The following is an 18,492-nucleotide window of genomic DNA, read 5'->3' on the forward strand; positions in this document are numbered from 1 at the left end:
CTTTTTTAATTTTTTTTTAATTAAAAAAAAGGAGAAAATTTTAAAAACGTAAATACAATATGCTTACATTCTCTTAACTCAAAGTTTGGATTCTGAAAACCTAGAAGGAAAAGAAAAGAGGAGGAGCCTCTCTCTCCCGTCCTCACGCTCTCCGCTCTCTCTTCCGCGACGAACAACAACATCAGCGGCGCTTAATAAAGCTCAACCATGGTAGCTTTTTGTTCTCATCATCATCTCTCTTGCGAGCGACAACAACAACGATGGTCTTCGGTTCTCTCTCTCTTGCGAAAACGACGACTATAACAGAAAAATCTCTCTCTCGGTTTCTCACGGCGGCCATGGAATAAGCTCGAAGAATCTCACATACTCACGAATCCAGGTATGCTTCTTCCGAAAATTTTCATTTTCCTCTCTTGGAGGGAGGTTTTGATCTAATTGTGTGTTATGAGATCTGGTTTTGGTTTGTGTTTGTATTTTTCATTTTCTTTACTTCACATGCTCTTCTTTATTTCTTCGTTGTTTCTCTTGATTCCGTTTCTCAATTCTTTCTATTCATCAATTTTCATTTCATGACTATTTCAGTTCAAGATTTTAGTGTGTTCTTTAGTTTCGCTGATTGCGATTTTGTTGATTTGATTTTAACTTGTGTAGATCTATCTGGAGCATGTGTGGTGAATGCTGAATGGCGAAAGTAGCTACACCAAGTGCCATGCCTCCGAGTTCTCGTGGAATTTCATCGGTACCTCTAAAAGGTGCTTCTATTGCTAAAAGAAAGACGCCTTCAGAACTTAGGGTTAGTTTTCGGGCTCCCAACCCTAGTTTATTTATTCTAGTATTTATAACTGACATTTAATTCTGGTAGAGGAGTTTTTTATTGATGTTTATGCATAAATTCTTGGCAGGGAGAGCAGTTGAAGCGGGATATTTTTGTGGACTATACTGATGAATCTCCGACCTCGGCTGGTTCCTCGAAGTTAGTTTCAATAGCTTCTTACTCAATTCATTATTTTATAGTTTGTTGAGGATTTACTTGATTTGTCACTTTATGTTTGCAAAGCTGCTGAGGTGGGTAATAGATTTAAAAAACCAGGATTGTTTAAGGCCCCGAGATACAATGACACACAGCTTGATGATGTATTTTCTGCCAAGAAGCCGAGGTTTATAGGTGCGTCTGGGAAGGAAAATGTAAAGGTTAACCTTTATTTTCTACCAATTGAAGATGTTGTGATCTGTTCTAGTCAAATGGACTGGCTCAGGCTTACTCAAACTCATCCCGACCTTGCAGGTGCAGTCATTCTGTTGATCCTATTTTTTAATAAAAATATCTCATTACTTAGGAGTTTTGGAAGACAATAGTACATGAATGAATGAATAGCTACTGGTTGATTATTATAGTCGAAACTTGAGTATAAACTGCATGCTGTCAGTTTCTGGACACACTTACTGTCCTAATTTCCAATCTTTATCCTTCCTTTCAACAATAGTACCCCCTCTTTATAGCTGAACCCTTTGCGAGTTTCCTGATATTCTTTCATAGCCTGAATGATGCAAATTAACTTGACATCTCAGTGAACCTCGTCGATAATTTTTTGACTTCCCTCCCAAACTGGTTTGGAATTACTGCAAGTATTTATGCTCTTTATACCTATTTGAATTTAAACGACCACAGTGGTTAGTACACATCTTAATTGATAATTTCATAATATATGAAATGATATTTCAGATTCTGACTCTTAATCTTCCTTTAACACGTTTATCTTTCCTTTGGCCAGTGTGAACCAGTTGGCAGAGTTGCAGATATCATTCAAATTTCAGCATTCTTGTGCTGCCATGTAAATATTTGTCACATTTAATTTCAATACCATAATAGTTGTACCATCACTATCAAATTTAGTAAATGGGCCAACATCATCTGTTTCGTTTATTTGCTTCTAATGACAAACACATTCATTGATTATTCCGATTAAAGTAGCACTCCTAAAATGCCTCGATGTCTTTTCGCCATGGTTGTCGGGATCTAGCTCTAACTCCCAAAATCTTACGATCTTACGCACCAGCAACCGGCCACCGATTTAAGTGGCACAAAGATCTTTAATTTGGCTGGAGCTTTGAACTCCTAGAGAAAGATCTTTAAATCGTGGGATCTTGAGATCCCAACGATCCATTATTTGTTTTTACCCGCTTTAGACCTGTTTCGACCAGGTCATTAAACAATTGGGATCGGCCCATAAACTGACCCATAATTAACCCCGACTATTGTGCACACATAATTTAGGGTTTTGGGACTTGCAATGTTTTAAATGACCTTCTATTATGTTTTTTTTGCATAAAATATTTGCTATTTATGATTAAATGAATGAGAATTTTATTTTAAAGTAATTTTTTCTAGTTATTTCTATAACTTTGTCTATTTGTTGGGATCTTACGATCCGTGTTACGATCCTATGATTTACGCTTTTTCTATACCCTAACGATATTTATCGAGATCCCGATTTTAACAACCATGCTTTTCGCTGCCTCTGTGTGTGGATAATTAACTTTTGGCCTATTGATAAGCTCAAAGTGTATACATTTTCCTTATACAATGCTTGTCTTGCACTAAATTTTCAGTTTTCCTTTGCAGGTTCAAGCAAGGGCATGAAGAGAAATATTTCGACCATCAGCGCCGTAAGTTGAATTCCATCGCTAAATTATGACTTATTGATAAGTTAAAATATTTTCTTCTAATTTCTTGCATAATGTAGGTGCTAATGAACCACTCAAGTCTACCAAAAATGGACATACATGAAAGTGTGTGGAAGTATATACTTATTGTCATAGGAATTGTAGTGATTGTCGTTTTGGTCGTAGTTCTTCTTTGCCTTTGGAAAAAACCAGCAGCTAAAATAATTAAACCTTGGAACACAGACATAAGTGGACAGTTGCAAAAGGCTTTTATTACAAGTACTAGTTCATATGAGTGAATAACACAAACTATAGACCTTAGTGAATGAAATATTGTGTTGATAACAATGTCTTTTTTCATGTTATGAATTAATGTAGGTGTTCCTAAGTTGAATAGAGTAGAATTAGAGACAGCATGTGAAGATTTCAACAATATTGTTAATAGTTTTGAAGCATGCATTATATTCAAAGGAACATTGTCTAGTGGAGTTGAAATTGTTGTTGTTTCGACTTTGGTTGATTCGCGAAAAGAATGGACTAAGAACATGGAATTGAACTATAGAAAAAAGGTTCATGTCCTCTTAAATTCAATATAAAGAAGATGGTTTTAATTGCATTGAACAATCCAAAATTTCTACAGAGTTAATACTACTAGATACACAAATAATTGAGTTATATTGAAAACTCATTGCTTTTATTTTATGTAGAACATTCTGATTATTATAGGATGACATTGAAATGTTTATGAGTTAATGCATCATGTATTATTATAGATTTATCTGATGATTTCATTCTATTGTATGTCTGGAAAAAAACTTAACCCCTGGTTTTGATGTAGGACTAGCTTTGAGTAGATTCATAGAAGAAGAAAGTGATTACGAGGAAGAAGAAAATGCAGGAAAACCTAACGGTATTGTTGTTGATGAAGTTATAGAGAACAAAGATAACAATGAACCGCCAATGATTCAGGTTCCACAGCAGCCACTTCCCGTTGATTTAACAGGAACTTAAGTGAAGGTAGATGGGAGGAAGTTAAGTAAAAAGGAAAAGCCAGAGTTAACATGGCAAAAGAGGGAAAAGCAGCTAGAGAAATTTGTTCATATGATAATGTTACAAGCAAAACACTTTAACCGTAGGACAAAAGATCATGAGAGTGAAATGTTGAGTGAAACTGTTGAGGCCTACAGATAAGGTTCATACAGATAAATCCTTATTCCTATTACTTTTGCAAAAGTTGTAATTGTAGAGTTCTTCATCACAGGTAAAGGGTCTAGCAGCATTCATTGTAGTGTGAGAGTTAACACGTCATTCTACATTTCGAAAATGCTTATTTCTCTTTAATTGTTAATTTTGAGTTTGTTTTCCTGGTGCCTTTGTTTACAGGTATGAAATATGTTCAGACTGCTCCCATGGTTCTGCGGATCATTTCAATTGGTGGAATAAAGTAAGTTCTGCAGCTTCTTTGCCCTTTTGTCAAGGAGAAATAACTCATATTTTCAATTTTAAGTTACAAAAATAACCAGGAGAAGTAGTTTCAGCTGACATATTCTTTATTATTTTTTCAATGTTTCTTAGTACATTGCGAAACCAATTGAAAACTCTCGATCCAATGATGTTCATGGGAAATTGTGAAGGACCTAGTGTTGTTAGACAAGAAAAACATAAGAAAAATAAATCAAATGTTGTGCCAGCCCTACATGCTGTAAAATGGCAGCGGATCATACTGGATGAGGTCAATTTTGACTTGATGTCAGTTTCTTTGTTTTGAAAATGATAAGTTTTCTTTCTTTCATTTTACTGACCATTTTATCTTACATTTATCAAACATCAGGCACACTATATAAAAGATAAGCGTTAATATCACTCAAGCAGTGTTTGCTTTAGAATCTACCTACAAATGGGCATTAAGTGGCACTCCATTTCAGAATCGTCCTGGAGAGTTGTATCCTCTGGTAACTCTGTAATGTACCAGACTTATGCTTTAAAGATATTTTAATAGAAATTTCATGTACCGGACTTTGCAAAGATATTTTTGGGAAATTGCGTCATTCTGAAGAACTAGGAAATCTTGTCAACTGGGTGAGTTTCGCTACTATGGTTTATGATTTAGTCTTAAACGTTGTTTCTGTTAAACATCAAAACATGACAAATTGTAAATCGAAACTAACATAGATACTCGTTAACTTGCTAGGCTTCTGAGTACTTAAATGATAGAAGAAGCATAAGCTATATGATTGATTCAAGTTTACAATCATTCAAAGACAGCGAACTCGACGTGATCTGTGAGGTGATTCAAGGGTGTATTCAACCTGAACCGAAGTTAAGGCCAACAATGAAAGACATAACTTCGAAATTAAGAGAAGTGGTTAATGTGTAACACCAGAGCAAGCTTCTCCAAGGCTTTCTCCATTATGGTGGGCTGAAAAAATGTCATAAAGAGATGTTTGAAATTTGTTATGAACCTACTTGTGTTTGTTCAACATTACTAAAACTCGTTCAAAACAATTGTCAACAATAGATATTTGTATCATTTGATGCAGCTGGTAATAATTATTGGTTTTTGATTATTAATGCATGTACATTTATATATATATATATATATATATATATATATATATATATATATATATATATATATATTTTTGACATATTTATGTAACGATACAGAAATAAACCGTGACAACATTAATGGTTTAGAATGCATAACATATAACCACGATTTTAAATCTGTAGTCATAACCAAACTGTGGCTATATATTGAACCAAAATTGTATGTTAAACGTTATACTGAGACTGTGGCTTTATCATATGGCCACAGTTTTGTAATCATGGCAAATATAAACCGCGGCCTTAATGAAGCTACATAAACCGTGGTTTAAAAAATCCACGGTTGTCAAAAAGGCGTGGTCTATACCAAAAAACCGTGGACTTTACTTTAGGCCACGGCCGCATACTCCACAGTTGGATTTCTGTGGCCAAACCGTGGCCTCAGCGTTACGCCACGGTTATTTTGCATATAGCCTCGGTTTCTTGGGCGTGGCAGGAGACCTTTTTTTTTGTAGTGTCACCAGCCGCCGAAGTTGATTGAACATTCAGGGTTTGATTGCAAAAACCTAATTTGAGAGAAAAGAAGAATATGAAAGAGCGGTACATTGTACGTGTAGAAAAGTTAATTGGGAAAACAGAAATGTATGGAAGGGCGTGCATGTATATGAAAGGGTGTGAGAATTGAAAAAAACAGATATGGTATTAAAACGGCGGTGCATTTGGTATATGGAAAATATGGAAAAAGAATAAATTAAAAACATTGGTCCATGTTGTATATATGGAAAAGCATTAAATTAAAAACAAAAAAATAACAACAAATTTTAGGGAAGTGCAATAGGTACACGTATGTGGCAGAAAAAAATATAAAATAAGTAAAATAAAAACTAAAATCATTAATTAAAACAAAAATAAAATAATTTCTAAAAAAGGAAAGCTTAAAATTAGCATGGGACCTAGAATTGTGACATTTGGCAAAGTTGCCAAAGTTCTCATCTAGCTATTTTCTATTGTATGATTATTTAAATAAAGTAGTTATATTTTATGAGAATATGAAGAAATTGGTTGGAATTGAATTCATGGACTAAAAGCGATCAACAAATCATTTTTGCTTTTAGAATAACTGGTGATTAATCATTTTTGTATTTAAAATAAGTGATGATTTGATAATGTTCAGGAAAAAATAATTTTAAATTAACTTACACAAAAATTTTTTTATCAAGCTTCCTTACACAATTATTTTCATATATTAATTTTTGAAGAATTTTAGCAATTCTTGTTAAAACATTTGCAATATATATATATATATATATATATATATATATATATATATATATATATATATATATATATATATATATATATATATATAATTGTAATAGTATGTATAATAATTAATTATGTGATTAGATAAATTTTAATATAATATATTTATTTTTACAAGGTAAATTAAATTTATTTACAATTATATAAAATCTAATTTTATACATAGTTGGCAATTTTTTTTAAAAAATCTTACATTACACTTAATAATAATAATTATTATTATTATTATAAAATAATTTATACTTAAAAAATAAATATGAAAGAGGAAAATTTAACAATATTAGGAGTGATTGGATGAACAAAAGAATGTAAATAAAAAAATATGATTTAATATTAAATAGTAAGATTAGTAAAAAGTTCTATCGCATCAAATGTCCATTTTATTATCATAAATATTTTTTAAGAAATTTGTGAAAGTAAGAAACAATTTTAAAAATTGTTAGATTGTGTTTTATATAATATAGTGCTTCAAATAGAAATAAACTTATATAAATAAAATAAATATAATTAATAATATAATGTTAGATTAGTAATTAATGTTGGAATTAAACTCAAACTTTTGAGCAATTCCTTATCGCTACACAATGACAATGAAGGAAATAAGAAAGAAAATTTGGGAAGAAAATGATTAGGGTTTACGAAAATTTAAGAGAAAGAAGATGTTTTTGACCTAAATCGAAATCTGTGCGTAACAAACTGCTTCGACCAAGTGCTATCGGGTTCTTCGCCAAATTGATAGCTGACATGTTGTCGATCTTCATGGTAATTTCCCCATGATCTTCTGATGTAATCTCTTCGACCAGATTCACCACCCATGTTGCTTGACATGCACAAAGAGAAGCATCTATGTATTCTGCTTCACACGGCGATAGTGAAGGATAGAAAAACACTTAGAAAGGGGGGGTTTGAATAAGTGTAGCTTTAAAACTTGTAAGATAAAAATAATTTGCACAATGATTTTTATCCTGGTTCGTTGTTAACTAAACTACTCCAGTCCACCCCCTTGGAGTGATTTACCTCACCTGAGGATTTATTCCACTAATCACACAAGATTACAATGGTTTTCCACTTAGACAACTTCTAAGTCTTCTAGAGTATACTGATCACAACCTGATCACTCTAGGAACAAACTGCTTAGATACCCTCTAAGACTTTCTAGAGTATACTGATCAACAACCTGATCACTCTAGTTCTTACAACTTAATGTAAACAAATTCTAAGAGTTACAATGCTTCTTATAAAGCTATTATCACAACTATGATTTTCTCTTAAGTTTAAGCTTAATCTCACAAATATATTACAACAGCAATGTAGTGAGGTTGAAGATGAAGTTTGAGAGCTTTTGATTTGAACAGCGTTTCAGCGTTTTTGCATAAAGTCTTGTATTCAGCTTCTCATCAGAACTTCAATATATAGGCGTTTGAGAAGATGACCATTGGGAGCATTTAATGCTTTGCGTGATCCGTACAACATTGCATTTAATGTTTCATTCTTTTGTCAACTACCTCGAGCCTTGCTTTCGCTGTGTCTACTGACGTTGCCTTTAATAGCTTTCAACGTTCCTTTTGTCAGTCAGCGTAGCCTGCCAGCTAGTACTTGCTTCTGATCTGATGTTTGTGTAAACAACGTTTGAATATCATCAGAGTCAAACAGCTTGGTGCAGAGCATCTTCTTGTCTTCTGACCTTGAAGTGCTTCTGAGCGTGATACCATGAGAACTTCAGTGCTTCTGCTTCTGATCTCAAGTCCTTCTGATGCTTCCATAGACCATGTTCTGATTCTGCTTGACCATCTTCTGATGTTTTGCCAGACCATGTTCTGATGTTGCATGTTGAACCTTCTGAGTCAGTGCTTCTTGCGCTGATTTTGTGCATACTCTTTATATAATTCCTGAAATAGAAATTGCATAGTACTAGAGTACCACATTATCTCATACAAAATTCTTATACATTGTTATCATCAAAACTAAGAATATTGATCAGAACAAATCTTGTTCTAACAGATAGTGCCACTACAGGTTCTTTTATGAAACTCCAAGCAACTGGTGCCCCACCTAGCATAAACACATAACCAATCATGGATTTTAGATCCTCAGCATCACTACACCAACTTGAATCACTGTAACCCACTAGGTTGCATTCTTTTCCCTCATCAGTTGCAGGAAACAAAATGCCATTGTCGAGAGTTCCTTTTAGATACCTTAGTATCCTCTTCGTCGCTGCTAGATGTGATACCTTTGGCTTCTGAATGAATTTACTCAGCATACCCACATTGTATACTAAGTCAGGCCTTGTGTGACAAATGTATCTCAATAACCCAATAAGTCTTCTATATTGGGTTAGGTCGACATCATCTCCATCTGATTCTTTCGACAGTTACATTATTGGTTCTGCAGGTGTCAAAATTGACTAGAATGCGTCAGATATCAAAGTTGGTCGTTCTAGCGCGAATGAGCAGTGGAATCGTGGAATTGGGAGCACCACCAGGGAGCTCTTCTTTGTAGAACGTGATGGGTACAGAACTCCCTCTAGTAAGGTCGAGCGTGGCTGTCTTGCCCGAACTCGCCAATATGAGCTCTTCGAACTTTCGTTTGACAGAACCCATAGTTAGTTTGCTAAAGCCTCCTCCGGATATGACCATCGTGGATGGAAATGAATCCCACGGGCTGTGTGAGGAAAAGAACGTCGGGACACTGCCCAATCCGGGACGTAGAAATCTTCTGGGCGGGTAGCGCTCATAGCGACCTAGAGTGTGGACGTATCCTCGGTGGGCTTCTCTACGACCACTGTCTTCTGTAACATCCCAAAATTTCCTATTTAATTAAGTTTTAAATTAATTAATTTGAATTAGCATTTTATTGGAATTATGTGGGAATAAATAATAAAATATAGTGTTGGGCCATTGGTGGAGTTAGTAATGTGGGGGTGTTAGTGTAAAGAAGCCCATTACTAAATCGTGTTATGTTTTGATAAAACAAGAAAATAAGAGAAACTGGAAAAAGATAGGAGAAAGACCTAAGAGGGGGAGAAGAAGAACTCATATACAAAAGCCATTTTCGTATTCATGATGCAGCCTTCACAAAATGGGTCATAACTCTTTGCTCGTAACTCCAAATCAGGTAATTCTCGAAGATTCGGATTCTACACGAAATTTCCTTCGATTTGATATATTAATTCGTGTCAGGGAAGTTCTTGATGAGGGAGATAAGCGAGTTTGTAGATTGGAGATTCTTGCTGAATTTGGAGAAAAAGGGCTTACGGGTTTGATGGAGAAGAAGGGGAAAAGTCCAGATTCTTGGCTAAGGTAAGGGGGGACTCTTCCGATTAACATCTATTATCGGGTTATGGATAATAAGACTGATATAGATATATTATTTCCTATCGATTGAGTCATATGATAGAGTTAGGGATTTGAGTCAATTTGGATGATGATTGATCATTTGGCTAGAATCCATGATGTTTGTGTTGTTGTGGTTCAAATTGATAAAGTATGTGTAAATGCTTGTTTGTGATGTTTGATTGTGTTTGAATGTATTGTTGAGGCATGAAATGACATGGAATAATTGTGAATTGATTCTGTTTTTTTGTATGGTCGAAATGATTCGATTTGGGTTGTGTTGGATGGAAATAAGTTGCTGTCAAAAGTGCTTTTTTTGCTGTTACAGGTGATGTAACCGGTTACGGTCGGGCTTGTAACCGGTTACGGCTGTGAAAAATGGGGGTTTTTGGGCTGGTTACGAGTTTGTAACCGGTTACGGTGTTGTTCGTTACCGGTTACGGCTGAAAGTTGTTTTTGAAAATTTGTTCTTCGTAACCCGTTACGCTTTTTCTGTAACCCGTTACGGCTGAAGGTTTTTGAAAAAAAATGAATCATTTTAGAAAACTCATAACTTTTGAACCGTTGGTCCGTTTTGTGTGCCGTTTCAAGCAGGATGAAGCTTATGAGATATTCTTTATGTTAGGATGATGAAATGATTAGTAGCTTGATATTATTTCACGACTTTGCTTGTTTTGATGAATGTTGTGTTGTGGACATATATGATGAGAGGTAACGACACAAGCTATGTTTAAGACATTATTATGTGATGATTTGTTGAGAATTGTATGATAATGATTGCTTTGTTTGGAATGATGTGGATACATGTATGTTCTTTCTTATTAATGATGATGATTGATTTAGACACATATATGTTCTTTAATGATGATGATGATGATTGATTGTATTTGAATGATGCTAATGTATATAAACATACTTTGATGATGATGATGATGTTGATGATGATGATGATGATGATGAAATGAGTATTTGATGATGTTACTTATTAGACTTGACGAGGGTATAAGTATGTTCATGTATGTTTGCATTCATTCATGTTCATTGATGATACTGTATCCATAAGGGTGTGTTGGATCAGTGAAGGGCATGATTCCCATTGTGTGGAATCTGTGCTGGCAGGGCCGTATCTTGATGATGTTGGATCGGTCATGGTTTATTCCCATTTGATGATGTTGGTACCACATGCATAGTGTCAGTTGCATTCATATGCATGACTTTTATAACATGATTGGATGTATTTCAGTGTTATAAATATTGATGATGTGTTGGTTGATTGTTTTGTGATGATGAAACTTGTCTGAATGTCTGTTTATGAAACAATTGGGTGAACGATGTAACTATGATGTGTTATTATTTATGATTCAATAACATTTGTTAATTTGAATGAGACTCACCCTTACTGTTGACATTTTCAGATTGGCGAATAGCGGCTTGTGGCTTTGATGAGGATAGCTCATAGGCCAGTTTGTTTAAGTATAGCGTCGGTGTCATGCTCTGATATTGTAACACTGGGGAACGCTAGTCTAGAGTCTATGATGTTACTCTATTGTGTTGTTATTGTATTAATTTTGTGGGATATTGCATAGATGATATTATGCTTATCCCCGTATGATGAATATTTCGTTGTGTAAAAACATGATTTTGTTAAATTGATGATTCGTTCCTAAGTGAAGCATGACAATTGATTTATGATGATTTGTTTTAATTGGAATTGTGGCACCCTTGTTTTCATGTTTTACTCTGAATTATTTTAATAATTTCCGCGGGGTTTAGAAGGGTGTTACATCTTCGCTTCTTGCAGAGTCTCTTGCTTTTTCGCATATTATTTGAGGTGCCCTTCCCTGATAAGTATTTCGATTGCGTCTTTAGATGGATGCAGTCCTCGGTGTTGTGTATGTGACCTTTGTGGAAACGACAATACTTTGACTTGTCCACATTCGGTCGAGCGGGCATCGATTTTGGGAAGCGAACCTTGCTTGTCTGGAACTCGGCATTGGCGCACTCGGTCAAGATACGTTTCCGAGACGCGTTCAGAGGGGTATATTCCCAGAACTTCCCTACTAGGCCCTTGTAGTCTTTGGCCTGGAGAAGGTGAGTGTTGACGAGAGCGGTGATCTTCCTTACTCTTCTTGGCGGAGGAGAATGTTGACGTTTCTTGGCTGCCAAGGTATCATGCTTGGAACGTGGGTGTTTGCGAGGGGGAGTCTTGGCGCGGTGTTTTTGTTCTAGTGCTCTGATCCGATCATTCTGCTGTCGGATCAAGGCATTGGTCTGATTCAGGGCGGCGAAAACCAACTATTTTTTAATATAAATTGATTTTTAATTTTTAAAATAAAAAGTTTTTTTTTTTTAATTTTTTTCTTAAAAAACAAATTAGGCAGGATATATAACATTGTATTTACCGCAAGTACATATACATAATTAGATAAAGATAATAAGTTGATTAGGTAAAAAAATTTATAGTTTTTTTTTTCTCCCGAATACATATAGTAGATATTTACTTATAAAATTAATTTTGACCATAGTGTATTACTAAAATTTTCATATATTTACTTATTTTAAAATTTAAGATTAATTAATTAATTTAATTATTAATTATATAATTTATATATTGCACTTTATGATTATATAGTTATATATGTTCATATATTAAATATTTATTAAAAAAATAGTATTTACTATTAAATAGTAATGTTACTTTAGCTTTAATTTATTTTCTACTTCTATATATTAATATTAAATTATTTGTATCAGAATTTATAATTTAAACTCATTTATGTGAACTATTTTGACACAATTTAAAGTATTGTAGGTATTTTGTTTTTTTAATATCACAGTAGTGCGTACAACATATACTAGAATTTCACAATTTCAAAATTTAAAAAAAAAAAAGAGTACAAGCTAAATATTCTCTTTTAACAGCAAGTGGAGAGACAAAAATAAGTTCATCTCAATTTATTGCATTTTTTAGTGTCATTATTCATGAAGCTCTTCTAGATAAAAGCTGCAAACATTGGGACATGGTGCATTGGGAACTATTACCTAGTTAATGACATAGGGGTAAATTTATAATTATAAAAAATATGTTGCCATAATTAAAAAATGTTAATTGTCTTAATGACATGGCAAATTATATATTCTTAAGCCAATATAAATAAGACAACTCATATGGGTAAAGTTACCCAACTATTTATGGAGGGTAATGAAGTTGTCCCCTTTAATTAAACACCGCATCAGAGAAAGACTGCAAAATTGTTCAATTATCTACTCTCCGTGTTGAGGTAATTTATAGGATCAGAATGGTCAACCTTTTGAAATTAACCTTCAGGTCATGGTTTTAAATTGCGGTCCGTAACCGTAATTGCAGCCGCAATATTGCTGATGTGGTAGCCTCCGCATCCGCATAAGGGCGCAATTGCGGTGTGATTGGTATTCACATGTCCAACAACATTAGAAATCGCATTAAATACCTTCACCCATGTTTCTTCACATATTTTTATCATAACTCAACATTTGAGAATCCAAAAACTCAATTTACATGTAATTTGTAATGTAAAATATTAACTTTAAGAGTTTTTTAATGGTGTTTTTAAAATATTTTCCGATCAAAATTCACGCTGCAACGGCCGCAATGCGCATCGCAACACCCGCATTGACCGCAATCGTAACACCTGCAACCGCAACCGCCTCCGCGAGTGCAACCGCAATTTAAAACCATGCTTCAGGTGTTTTAGAACTGTTCATCGGAAAGCATGTTACTTTGATAAATAGAATATAAAGAGCCTGTTATAGGTATTGCGCATGAATACTTTAACAAGCCGAATACAAGAAGCATGTTACTTATCTTTTGATATTGGTGTGCGTGATGTGATTCTCCCATTCACCATGCTCTTTAAGCTTATCTTAGCCAAAACCTATTAATGGGAATGTTGGAATCTCGATTGGTCTTGCATCGATCTCGGGAAACTCGGGCCGTAGAGTAACTCTTCTCGAACACATCCGTATACGCCGAGGTCATGAGCATGAGGCCCTGCTTCTTGAAATCATTTCCCGTCACTGGAAATTCATTAAGGCTATGTTTGGGAGTTTTGAGGGGAAGGGAGGGGAAGACTTCCAAAAATGAAATTTTAAAAAAATATAGGAAAATATTTGACACTTTTTGAAAAAATGATTTTGTTTAGAATGATAAAAGAGTCATTATCATTACTAAATTTTTAATTTTCATAATACTATAACAACCTAAAAGATATTTGAAAAATTTATGTAAGCCCTTCAAAGCCCTCATTCAATACAATTTTTGAGTTCCTCCATTTTATGGGGTTTTTGGTGTTATGAATAAACTCAAACCCTCCAAAACCCTCTTACCCAAAATCTTTGTATTCTTTTCACTCAATTCTTCCTATTTTTCAAAATCCTCCCCTCCCTTCCCCTCCAAACTCCCAAACATAGCCTAAAGAGGTGCGGAGATCTACAATAACAAGGCCATTCTCGCCGACGACCTCCTGGAACGAGAGCGTCGTTTCTGCCCCTTTATAACTTTCTTTAGCCAGCAAACCGATTCGTAACTCCTGCTTAATGATGACCGTGATGACTCTTTTCACGACGACGCGGATGACACAGTCTGTTGGCATGCGGTGTAGGAATGCAATACCGCAGCGTAACCATGTCGGTTTATCCGGATTACTAGGAAGCTATTCCAATGGCATGCACCTGAAGCTTAAAATCTTACTATGCATTATCGCTTCACATGCCTGTAATATTTCTTTAACAGCCAGAGTATAAACAGGATGCCATATTGATTCTGCATTGCTTATAAACGTGTTAGTATAGTATTAAAGTACTTGTGAGAGATAGTTTTGACTTAAAGTACTTGTGAGAGATAGTTTTGACAAATATCTCCTCCTAGTGAGTGACTTGTTCACCAAATTATTTTGTATGATAAATAATTATCAAGTGATAACAATTGCCGCAATCCAATAATGAAGATATAAGTAATATACTTTGTAAAACATATCATGTATCACCACACAGGGAGTATGCACCATGGTCAACTTATAAAATATGCCACTTTTATGGCTTAATTTCAGGCTTCGTAATCGCATGGCCACTCTACCTTTTCCAACATTCACGTGAAACCTGCTCAGTGTATAGATATTAATATATTACTCCCTCCGTTCCTTTATAATTGTCACTTTTTAAGTTTTTCCACATACCAAGATAACCAATGATTATTGTTACTTTTTAAGTAATGATTATTATTTTTCCAATAATACCCTAAATTTTTTAATACTTTATTTAACCTTTTTTCTCTCTATCATAATGATTAGGGGTAATTTTGACAAAACAACAAAAATACTTTCTTCAACTTTGAAATGTGACACTTAAAAAGAAACAAATTTTTTTCACAAAAGTGACAATTATAAAGGAACGGAGGGAGTATATACTTAGTTGTATACAAAACCTTTTATCCAAACACTTGATATTCATGACCGAAAATAATAGGAAACTTATCTTCTTAATGACTGCATGAGCGATTAGTGACGCTCCGCTGACTTCTCCGTGACTCAGATATTCCATAACAAAGTTTACCAAGCGGTGTTGGCAGACTTGGTCGCATTGGCCACTTACACTTGTCGGCTAACATGAGAAAAAAGATTGTGATTCATGTAACTCGCAGATGATTGATCGAATGGTTAAGGCGTGATTTTAATGGCCTATGCATTCGGTGTTGTTTCTGAACACTGTACCAAGGCGAATCGTGAGAGGATCATGAACCCTAATGAAAAATGTTGTAAGGATTTGCTCGGGAAAGTTTTACCGGGTTCCCACAGACGGCGTCAATGTTCGTGCGTAAAAACTAGATTTAAGAAGCTTGTCCTTGGAGGTAAGGAAAGCTTTGGGACCGAATGGTTTTTCGACTAACTTTAGGGATTTGGAAGGGGTGGACTAGGCACCGTGTTCCAAGATAGTGTCTGGCTTATCCCTCGTACGGGAGCTCTTGTGTAAGTCGTTGTTGAGTGATGGATCAGGTTATTGATCTCTGAGGTTTTGAGGCTTATTTATAGCCTAAGTCCTAACCCCTATTGAATAGTCATGATTTAATGACTACGTAACCGCTCATAATGACTTGTAACGTTTGTAACCGCCTATTAATAGCTTATAACGTCTGTAACTACCTCACTCATGGTTCGAAACCACCGCCTAAGGAGTTATGCGTCTATGCCTTGTCGGTTAACACTACTAGGCCCGGAGACTTATGGGATGTATAACCGACTTCTGGTTAAGTACCCGTCATCTGCTTATATGCAGTTCTCGACTGTATTATATGTTTGCCGCGTAGAGCAATATGCTCGGTCGTACGCGTAGTGCACACTATAGGTCGCGTGTAACACCCCATATTTTCTAATTTTAATTTAATCGGAAATTAAATTATTATTTGGGATTTATTTGGTATTTTCGTTGAACTAATTGGAAGAATTATTGAGTATTGGTCTTTGGGCCAAGTGGAGTATTTAGTTATGAAGGGGTGTTAAGTGTTGAGCCCATTACTAAATTATGCCATGTTTTAATAAAATAAGTAAATAAGAGAAAATTGAGAAATAGAGAAGGAAAACCTAAGAGGGAGAGAAGGAGAATTCATGGAGAAAAGGGATTTTCGTATTCATGGTGCAGCCCTCACAAAATGGGTCATAACTCTCTGCTCGTAGCTCCAAATCAGGTAATTCTTGAAGATTCGGATTCTACACGAAATTTCCTTCGATTTGATATATTAATTCGTGTCAGGGAAGTTCTCGGTGAGGGAGATAATCGGGTTTGAAGATTGGAGATTCTTGCTGAAAGTGATGAAAAGAGTCTTACGGGTTTGATGGAGAAGAAGGAGAAATGTCCGGATTCTTGGCTAAGGTAAGGGGGGACTCTTCTGGTTAATTTCTATTATGTGATTATGGGTAATATGATGGATTAACGTATGATTCGATTCGATTGGGTATATTGGGATTTGATATTGTTAGGTATGTTATGATTTGGGATAATTGATGAATTTGTATAGATTGTTGGTTATTGATGTTTGTTTTGATGTATAATGATGTGTGATGAGAAATTTGATGTTTGTATGCTTGTATATGATGTCTGGAATTGTTTTTGGGTGAAAAGGGTATGAAATCGCAGGTCTGTCGCAGACCTGAGAATTGGTGAAATCGCAGGTCCGCTGAGCGGAGGGGGTCCGCTGAGCGGAGGGGGTCCGCTGAGCGGAGGTCCCAACGTACTTTGCTTCTGTTGGGCGTCGCTAGAGGTCCTCTGAGCGGAGGTCTGAAGGATTCGTTTCTGTCGGGCTTCGCTGACCGAACTTTGCTGTGTTGAATTTTTCTAAAACTTTAAAATAACGTATCTTTTGATCCGTGTATCCTTTCTTGGTGCCGTTTGAGGCATTGTGAAGCAAATTAAATATTTTTTTTGATGAATTAGTGAGATGGGCGGTGACCCAAATTATTTTTAAAAGATTATTTAATTGCTTCGGTAATATACATTGTGTGTATGTGGAATTGTGTAAACATGACAATGTTTTCGTGGGATGATGGAATGAACCGTTATTATTATTAATGTGATGATTATATGTTATATGTGGACATGTATGATTGAATGTAACATGGTGTGCATATACTTTTGAATGTGACAATGTGTTGATGCGGTGATAGATTTGTTGTGACTATTATCATGATTGTTGTGATAATATGACGGTGATGATTGAATGATATATTTGATGTAAATATATGTGAATAATTGAATGATTGTGCAGCGTGTACATACTTATTCGGTGATGAAAATGGTGAGTTATGATGAGACGATGCGGTGCATCAGATCGGTGATGTTTTTAAGTATGGTATATGTGTACATTCATTCATATGCATTTGATGATGGATCCCGGTGATGTTTGGATTGTTGGTGGACATATTTCCCATTGTGCGGAAATTGTGTCGGTGGGCCGTATCTCGATGAGGCGTAGATCGGTTAGGTGGATTGATTCCACGGTTTATTGGTACCACATGCATAGTGTCAGTTGGTCATATGCATCCTTGTCATAACATGATTGAATTGAATTTCAGTGTTATGTTTGGTGTCATATTTGTTGTAGTTGTTGTATTTGTTGTGATTGATGAATGATCATTGAATATCTGAATATATGACAAATTGGGTGAATGATATATTATGATGTTTTGTTGCTTATGAATGCATAACATTGATTAATTGAGAATGAGACTCACCCTTACTTGTTGACATTTTTCAGATTTGAGAAGTAGCGGCATTAGTGCTCGGTGAGGATGACTCGTAGAGTTTATCCGTTGTTTTGGGTCGTGTCGGTCATGCTCTGATCTTGTAACACTGGGGAACGATAGTTTTAGAGTTTTAAGAGATTACTCTATTTTATTTGGTGTTGGATTATATTTCCATTTGGTTGTATTGACGCTGTTTCCCATTCCGCTGTGATAAATATGATTATGTTTTGGTAAATTATTTCCTAATGAAGCATGACTTCGACCATAATTGGTTTATTTGTTTTTAATTAATTGTGGCACCCTTGTATCATGTTTTACTCTGATTTATTCTATTAATTTCCGTGGGGTTT

At 35.1% G+C, this 18,492-nt stretch overlaps 2 protein-coding genes across 3 annotated transcripts; both read left to right on the forward strand.

The window, feature by feature from the left end:
* Positions 1 to 98: 98 nt before the first annotated feature.
* LOC131606588 (uncharacterized) lies at positions 99 to 3,820 on the forward strand. Of its 2 annotated transcripts, none has more exons than XM_058878784.1 (5): positions 99 to 379; positions 652 to 793; positions 903 to 973; positions 1,077 to 1,285; positions 3,503 to 3,820. In XM_058878784.1, exons 2-5 carry the CDS (start codon positions 683 to 685, stop codon positions 3,673 to 3,675), a joined length of 564 nt encoding a protein of 187 aa, XP_058734767.1. In that variant the 5' UTR covers positions 99 to 379; positions 652 to 682; the 3' UTR covers positions 3,676 to 3,820. The 2 variants fall into 2 exon arrangements, with proteins under 2 accessions (XP_058734767.1, XP_058734766.1); XM_058878783.1 differs by having other exon boundaries at positions 903 to 971; positions 1,054 to 1,285.
* Positions 3,821 to 4,525: 705 nt separating this feature from the next.
* LOC131606590 (protein MALE DISCOVERER 2-like) lies at positions 4,526 to 5,194 on the forward strand. The gene is made up of 3 exons (XM_058878785.1): positions 4,526 to 4,616; positions 4,664 to 4,743; positions 4,856 to 5,194. Exons 1-3 carry the CDS (start codon positions 4,562 to 4,564, stop codon positions 5,039 to 5,041), a joined length of 321 nt encoding a protein of 106 aa, XP_058734768.1. The 5' UTR covers positions 4,526 to 4,561; the 3' UTR covers positions 5,042 to 5,194.
* Positions 5,195 to 18,492: the final 13,298 nt, after the last annotated feature.

Source organism: Vicia villosa, linkage group LG5 (assembly GCF_029867415.1).
Source record: "Vicia villosa cultivar HV-30 ecotype Madison, WI linkage group LG5, Vvil1.0, whole genome shotgun sequence".
NCBI lineage: Eukaryota > Viridiplantae > Streptophyta > Magnoliopsida > Fabales > Fabaceae > Vicia > Vicia villosa.